This window comes from Trichoplusia ni, chromosome 2 (assembly GCF_003590095.1).
Source record: "Trichoplusia ni isolate ovarian cell line Hi5 chromosome 2, tn1, whole genome shotgun sequence".
NCBI classification, from domain to species: Eukaryota; Metazoa; Arthropoda; class Insecta; order Lepidoptera; family Noctuidae; genus Trichoplusia; species Trichoplusia ni.
The window spans coordinates 9,181,656-9,190,168 of record NC_039479.1 but is presented as its reverse complement, the minus strand read 5'-3'; the positions used below and the strand labels follow the sequence as shown (position 1 = coordinate 9,190,168).

The 8,513-nt window shown below is 42.3% G+C and overlaps 1 protein-coding gene across 2 annotated transcripts; it reads right to left on the bottom strand.

Moving 5' to 3' along the window:
- Positions 1 to 212: 212 nt before the first annotated feature.
- LOC113506528 lies at positions 213 to 6,036 on the bottom strand. Of its 2 annotated transcripts, XM_026889374.1 has the most exons (3): positions 5,057 to 6,036; positions 1,198 to 1,417; positions 213 to 724 (listed from the first exon to the last, which is right to left on the bottom strand). In XM_026889374.1, exons 1-3 carry the CDS (start codon positions 5,558 to 5,560, stop codon positions 573 to 575), a joined length of 876 nt encoding a protein of 291 aa, XP_026745175.1. In that variant the 5' UTR covers positions 5,561 to 6,036; the 3' UTR covers positions 213 to 572. The 2 variants fall into 2 exon arrangements, with proteins under 2 accessions (XP_026745175.1, XP_026745168.1); XM_026889367.1 differs by lacking the exon at positions 213 to 724 and having other exon boundaries at positions 919 to 1,417.
- Between the last annotated feature and the right edge of the window lie 2,477 nt (positions 6,037 to 8,513).

Here is an 8,513-nt window from a genome sequence, read left to right as displayed (position 1 = left end):
TTATTTTACACTTTAATCGCTTTTTCTTTCTAACTAAGTACTTTAACAAATGGGAGATATTTTCGACGTCTTTCGCTTTGTCTTCTAACTGAATTAAATTATTTATTAAGTTATATGACTAGGCACGTCATGTAGGTCTTGTACGCATAAATATTGTAGCTGTGTACTTGACTCACTTGTGTAGTATTCTAATATTATAATACTGTTAGAAATCAGAAGCGGGTAGAGTTTTTTAAAAAGCACGATTTATTACCTTAAAACTAAAATTACAATTATGTAAACAATCATCAAAAATAAATGAGACAAATACTTATTTGCACACGATTAACACAAAATAATAACGAACTGAAATAATGATGTACCTTTGCTTTATAAAAGAAATGACAGAACCTAAACTATAACCTTACGTCTATCTCGCACGACGGATGGCAGCTGAATAGGGGCGAGCCGCCGGTATTCAGCCGCTTATATAGAAACTGTCATCCTACCCCACTCTTAACCCAAGAAATGTCCAACACGGCCGTTCCTGACATCCTGACGTCCTCGTCAGGTAAACCAGAAGGTGCCAGGCTTTAATTCAGATCGGGCATGTCAAGTCCTCGAGAAGCCTCTGGTTCCAGGTGATCTGGTCTTGATGAGGGCCCTGGTACTGGTTCTGGTGTAGGCGACTCTAACTGGAGTAGCTGGTCTTCAACTAAACTATCACCATCATCATTGTCATTGTCTGTGGATGAAGTAAATCTATTACTAACCATCAAGGGCACCAGCCCATGTTGTTCTCATGCGGGTTAATTCGTGTTAGTGTTAGAATAACCAATAGAATTAGAGGGTTTGAACGTCGTTATTTAGTAGCCCAGTTAATCATCTTTACTTGTAGTTTGTAAATAAATAACTCCAGCTCTAGTAACCACCAACGTTCAGACAACTTAGGTACTAAAATAACTGAAAATAACTATGACTAGCATGCTTAATAAAGAACGCTATGAGCGCACATCTCACAGCGACTGATCGGTTTGCAAAGCCGACCAGCTTCCAGAGGTCGTGGGTACACCCAATGGATGCACCACACCGACAAAAGGCCAAACAACACTACTAATCCCATGAATAGTAGGCATCTCCATAGAGTCCAAAAGGCAACATTGCCCCAGGACATCTCTTCAAGGGTATCACACAAGTTGGTCAACGGCACCAGCTTACCCTCGAAGAAACCAGCACACGACTCAGGTGTCCACTCGCCTTCCCAAGGCACCATGTACTGCGCAGCGGCAAAGGTTGTTTTGCCATAGGAACCGGCCACCAGGCGCAACTCGTAGCGCCCATGAGGCAAAACACGAACCACTCTATAGGGCCCGCGCATGCCATGATCAAGCTTCCCCGTGGACTGGGCATACTTGATTACAAAGACCAGGTCTCCTTCCTGAAACACACGAGGGGGACGCCTATCCCGGTTAACTTGAGAGTCCATGGCCGCTTGGTTTCTAGCTAGCCGTTCGGCCGTCCTTTGTCTGACGATCTCTCTTCTCGATTCACGATTTTCTGAGGCAGGACTAAGTGCGACATCTCGCACAAGGACTCGAATTGCTGGTGTAGCGTTCTCATGGCCGATTAAGAGGTTCAGAGCCGAAGTTTTTGTGGTCTTTTGTTGTGTCAGATTAAGGATTAGTTGAAGACGCCACAACTCCTCAGCCCATTCAGTTTTTTTGTAAGCTACTTCGATCCTCAGCATATTCAAGACGGTGCGAACATATCGCTCCACTTGTCCATTGGAGCGGTGCATCTCGGGTGTTATATGGTGAAGTGAAATGCCTAGAGATTGCGTCCACGACTTAAAGCTTGCGGACTCAAACATTCGCCCTCTGTCGGATATTATCAGACGAGGAGTACCGAACAATGATATGACATTCTGACAGACATGTTTCAGTGCTTCTAAATCTTGGGAGCAAATAGGCGTAAGTAAGCAATATTTACTGAACGCATCAATGACCAGCATTACATGTTTGAAGCCCTTAGATACAGGCAGAGGGCCAAGTGCATCAATATGGAGAGTGTCAAATGGGACATCAGGTTTAGGCCAAGAGGAAATAGGTTGAAGTGGCGCGCGAGGGACTCGTTTATGCGCTAAACAAGTTACACAGTGACGAATGTACTTTTTAACAAATGCCCTAAGTCCGGGAAACCAGAAATGTCTCAGTATTAATTCTAAGGTTTTATCGGCACCTATATGGCTATGTTCATCGTGGAATACACGCAAGAGACTCAGGCGTTGTCCCTTCGGTATATAGCAAAGAAGTCGCGTCTCCTCTCCAACACGACTGTACTGATAATAAAGCACCTCATTTCGTACTAGATATCGTGAAGCGTCTAATTCTCCTCGCTCCAACGCCTGAATCATGTTGCGTGTTTCCTCGTCCCCGGCTTGAGCGATTTGAGCCCAGTTACGCGGCCTATCAATGTTATTTACAGGGTTACGGCTTAGGTAATCCGCATGCGGCAACATGGCACCTTTTCTATACGAAATTGTAAAATTAAAATCTTGAAGATAAATCCACCATCTTGCCACACGTGGAACCAGGTCTTTTTTATTCTGAGTAGCTTTTAAAGCATTACAATCAGTAATTACGGTAAAATGAGATCCTATTAAATAATGTCTAAAATGTTTTAGAGCCTTTACCACAGCCAGGGTCTCGAGCTCGTATGAATGGTACTTTGGCTCTGCACCCTTGGTCGCCTGGCTGTAGTAACCGACCACGCTTTTAGTACCGTCCTTACGCACTTGCAACAGAACGGCACCATAGCCCAAGCTACTCGCATCAGTGTGCACCTCAGTGGCCAAACTTGGATCGAATATGGCCAACACGGGTGCGCTAGTCAAACGAACAATGATCTCTTGTCTGACGCGCTCTTGCTCTGGTCCCCAAGAAAACGAAACATTCTTACGAGTCAAACGTGCTATGCAAGCCATCCTGTTCGAGTAATTGGGGATATATTTGCGAAAGTAGCCCGCCAATCCCAAAAATTGACGGACTTGTTTTACGTTTTGTGGAGGACCAGAGTTTACAAGGGCCTTGACTTTACTAGGTGAGGGACGCACTTCCCCGTTAGATATAACACGTCCCAAGTACTCGATTTCGGTACACAAAAACGAACACTTTTTAAGGTTGATTGAGAAACCAGCCGCGGTTAAAGTGGCTAGAACCTCTCTCAAGGTTTGAAGTCCGTCATCAATAGTGTCTGAAAGGATTAAGCAGTCGTCTATGTATACCAAAACCTTTCCAGGTTCTATAAAACTGCGCAAGGTGGAAGCGATTATACGCTGGTACACTATTGGTGCGTTAGTGAGGCCGTAGGGCATTTTTAAGTACTCGTAATGCCCCTCGGGCGTCACGAAACCGGTGTAGGGGACGGATTCATCATCAATTCGGATTTGATGAAACCCTGTAGCCATATCAAGCGCAGTGAAATAGCGACACTTACCCAAGCGATCAATGTGGTCATCGATTAAAGGTAATGGGTAACGGTCTTTGACCGTTATCTTATTGAGAGCTCGAAAGTCAACGCACATGCGGTCGGAGCCGTCCTTCTTTTTGACCAACAGAATAGGACTGGAATAGGGAGACTCCGACTCGCGAATAATGCCCTTGGACATAAGATCCCGGATGATGTCACGGACTTTCGACTTCTCATCGTATGACATTTTGTAAGGTCGATAGTTCACTGGAATACTGCTGTTGAGTTGAATGTGCATGCACCCAGTTGTAACAGTGGACGTCGCAGTGCCCGAAATCATGTGCTCCGAGTATGTGTCTAAGATACTTTTTAGTTTGACTAAATTGTCCCCAGTTAATGGGGTATTAATCATTGGTTGTGCGTTTGACTCCACACTAGACACTAGTACAAGACTTGAATTTCGAACAATACGTTGTGTATTTTTGGTCCGGACGTAAGTAACACCGTCCCTATTAAGCACATCTGTGCCTATTATGATAGGTGCATTCATGCACTTACTCGGCACAATTAATAAATCTACCTCCAACGAGATGCCTTCCAACTCAATCGTTAATGTTACATATGAATCTATTTGAGTAATTGACTCGCCTACACCCTTTATCTCGCGATTTATGGGTTTCTTAGTGCATGTAAAATATTTAACCACCGAAGAAGATATCAAAGATACGCCTATAGCGCCACTGTCAATTAAAAGATCGATTGGAATACCCTGGATAACTCCTACGACAATATCATTTCGTTGCGAGCTAGCGGCACAGAAATTAACGTTACTTTTATTACGCTGCTGATCAATACGTTGTTTCGCAAAACATGACTTAATATCGTGACCACACTTTTTACAGTAAGAGCAAACAAGTGAAGAATTAGGCGCTTTTTCGTTTGGCTTTGGATCCGAATTAGTAGTTTTGGAAGTAGAGGGCTTCGCCTGCTTAGGGCATGTAGCCTGCTTATGACCGGTATCACCACACACAAAACATTTGGCTGGACCTATTGGGCGTTTCCTGAAACCCTGTGATTTACCGCTGTTATTAACCTGGGCGTTTGACCGAAAACTTGCGGCTGTGAATTTTGATGGCTTTACAAAAGTGGATAAATAATTAACTAGATCAGAGGGTTTCAAGTTTGCATTGGTCGCAGTCGCTTTTACGTGCGGGTCAACAATGCCTCTCAAAATAATTTCCGTGGTTAAATCGTCACTAAGGCCCTTAACAATGCGTAATCTTAGCAGGGATTTACGCGCATACTCGGCGTACGTTTGATACTTATCAGAGTTAGAAGACATGACTTCATACAAAATTCCCGCCGAATCGATTTTCTTTACACATAGAGGTTTAAAATCTAATTTAAAATTACTCCACGTACGATCATTAGACACCCACTCATTGAGCCACGACCTGGCGTCTCCCTTCAGACAATTACCTATCCTAGAAAGGCATTCACGATCGTCCCATTTGTTAACTAACTTGGCCCTATCGACCTCTTGGAACCAAGAATCTACGTCATGAATGCTGGGGTCAAAGTTCGAGACATAGTAACTATGGGTACTCACCGATTTCAGTGATTGAATTGCCTCCACAATTTGATCGGTACCTTGTCCAACTGTGGTTGGTCCTTCCGAAGCTGGCACACGAGAACTCTGTTCCAGCGCCTCCAGTCGCGCCAGTACAGCGTTACAGGATCCACAATTGCTCGGTGGCGGCGGGACCACAGGCGACAGCGGCGGCGTGCGCACACTGCGCGACGCCAGCTCGCCACGTGGTACGTAACCGTGACCGCGGTCCCGTCCACTGGAACGCCTAATGTGCGGCGAGCGTCTCCGCGAATTGCTGCGAGAGTGACATCCTTGCGTGCGCCGATTCCGCGAACGTCGGAGACGCGGAGTGCGTGTGCGCGAGCGATCACGAGAATGCCGTGACCGAATACGCGAATCACTTCGTGAACGACCATTCCGCGTACGGCGATGGGTACGCGAGTATCTTTCACAAGACACGCGCGAACGGCGGTGCGAAGAACGGGAACGATTCCGTTTATCCATTGTCAAATTATGAATCATGAAAAATAAGAGAACACACACACCAAACTTAACGGTAGAAAAAAAAAACAAAAGAGGGTATGAAAAAAAAACGACAAAATAAAACAACTAAGTGATTCGCAGTTGAAATAAAACTGTTAAAATCAAGTCAGGATATTAGTGGGAATGAATCTTTTATCCCACTTCTGATGTTAGAAATCAGAAGCGGGTAGAGTTTTTTAAAAAGCACGATTTATTACCTTAAAACTAAAATTACAATTATGTAAACAATCATCAAAAATAAATGAGACAAATACTTATTTGCACACGATTAACACAAAATAATAACGAACTGAAATAATGATGTACCTTTGCTTTATAAAAGAAATGACAGAACCTAAACTATAACCTTACGTCTATCTCGCACGACGGATGGCAGCTGAATAGGGGCGAGCCGCCGGTATTCAGCCGCTTATATAGAAACTGTCATCCTACCCCACTCTTAACCCAAGAAATGTCCAACAATACAAATACTATAACGGTATCAAATTACTTTCTGTGGTCGTATATTGTTTCTTACTGCTTAGAAGTATCATAACATTATTTTTTCTCGGAAAGTACAATTACCTGTATATTCTCCCTGTATTTAGATCGTTAAAAAAGGTATCCGATATTAGTGTGTATTTTTGTGTTTAAAAAAACGCGACTAGAAAGTAATGTAAACCGTTAATAAAGATTACCAAATCAAATATTATTTATTTTTACAAATACATATTTATATCAATTTGCAAGAATTAGTCAAATTGTTAAATGATGCAACGGTTTACTCACGCATATTCCGCAACTAATTTCGGACCCAATCGTAGCATCATTTAAAACTGAATTTGAATTTGAATTTCAAATTGTATTATTAATATTATTATTTATATTACTATACTATTACGCATTCTTAAACCGTTAGTAACACTTACAAAATACTATCTCTAAAATGTATCCTGCTCTCACGTACAATTGGCCTGACGTCCGGTCCGAGACGGCGCGTCGCGGCTCGTTTGCTATTCACTACGGCTAGACCGGACCGGCACCGGCGGCACCCGCGCACATGTCACACGCAGCTACTCCTGAATATATTACATAAATATTATAAATTGTTTATGTTATATGTACGGAAACTATTCAGTGAAGGTTTGTTTATTTATTTATTTTATTTATTGTTGAAATAATAGTAGCGTTTAGGAGAGAGTGAAGGTGACTCTACCGCTACATTCTTCTTAGAGGTAGTGGCTATTACATTGTGGATGAATGGGATGATAATTAAAAATAAATTAAAAATGTCATCATCGGCCTTGCCTTTTCCCAACTATTTTGGGGTCGGCTACCAGTCAAACTGGTTTCAGCTAAGTAGCAGTGTTTTACAAGGAGCGACTGCCTATCTGACTTCCTAAACCCAGTTACCTGGGCAACACGATACCCCTTGGTTAGACTGGCTGTCAGACTTTTCAAGCTTCTGACTACCTGTAACGACTGTCAAAGATGTAGGAATAACAGCCGGGACCCACAATTTAACGTGCCTTCCGAAACACGGAGGAACTCACTATGACAAAGATGGTCACCCATCTACGGACCAACCGCGTCAAGCATAGCTTAACCTGTGATCGAATCACTTATGCGGTTATAGCTTAGCCACGAGCTCCTCAAATAAATTAAAAATATATATTTTATATTTAGAATATTTAGGAATGTTTGACAACTCAGTTAGGTAGCATGTTTTAATTTCGATCTCAAACCATTTGCAGTTTATATCATTTGTCGTCTAGGTAATCCGTTCTCGATACAGAATCTGTAAAGCAAACAATTTATAGATTCTTAAATTATACTTATGAAGCTTTTCCAGACTAACAGATTTTTCGTTACACAAGTCATTCATTTCCGTTTCGTTTATGTCCGTAACAGGACATCACCTGGACACGCGGGCAACCGGGTAGCAGGGATAACCGGCTATTCGGATAGTCGGGTAGTCGGGTAGCCGGGTATCTGGACGCAGCTCGTTTGATATTCAGCCAGTGCAGGCAGGTGTCGCCTACAGGACAGCTGCTCCTCTTGCTTACTTAGTTTCGCGAAAATAAAACGAATAGGAAAATTTAATAGCCTTCGTTTTATATTTTTACTAGGTTTTTTCCCGCGGCTTCGCCCGCTTTGAGGTGGGTGATATCGCGTTTCCAAGAGAACTCTTCAAATGTCCGGGATAAAAACTATCCTATGTTCTTTTTCAAGGTCAACTCTATCTACCAAATTTCATTAAAATCAGTTCAGTGGCTTAGACGTGAAAGCGTAACAGACAGACAGACAGACGGAGTTACTTTCGCATTTATAATATTGCCTCATAGTCAGTAGGTTTGTGCAAACATAAGGTTACAATAAATGATTAAAACTCTACCAGAATCATTACCAGTGCAGGAACAATATCATCTCTAAGTACACCTTCCTAAAACTTTCTAAGGTAAATGTTTAAACTCAGTGAAACATCCATTCGGAGCTCAAACCTTGTTAAAACATAGCATTGAAACTTTAAAACGAAACTAGTAAAACCAATACGTTCGCTCAGATAAGATTGCTAGAAGAGATTCCAAATCTAATTTCCCACCTCACCACCCGTACTTATAGCAATATTATTTTCGCGAGCTCTCGAAAACCTGGAAGTTTCCAATCACATTACAACCGACACAAATCCGTACTGACAGCAGAAGCCTTGCCTTTGGCTCGCTACCACACATCTAAGTACATTAAAAAGATCATTCAGACCTTGAAATCCTTTTCCAACTTGACTTAGTAAACAATTTGGTGGAAGGAATATCCTTGGCTATAAAACTCGGCAGGCAAGTCTGTATAGTAGCAAAATTTCGATTTTAGGAGGGTCATATTAAACTCCGATAATTAATAATAAGGCATTCAGTGAAATGAAATACTATTAGGTACCTACCGTTTTACCAAAGCA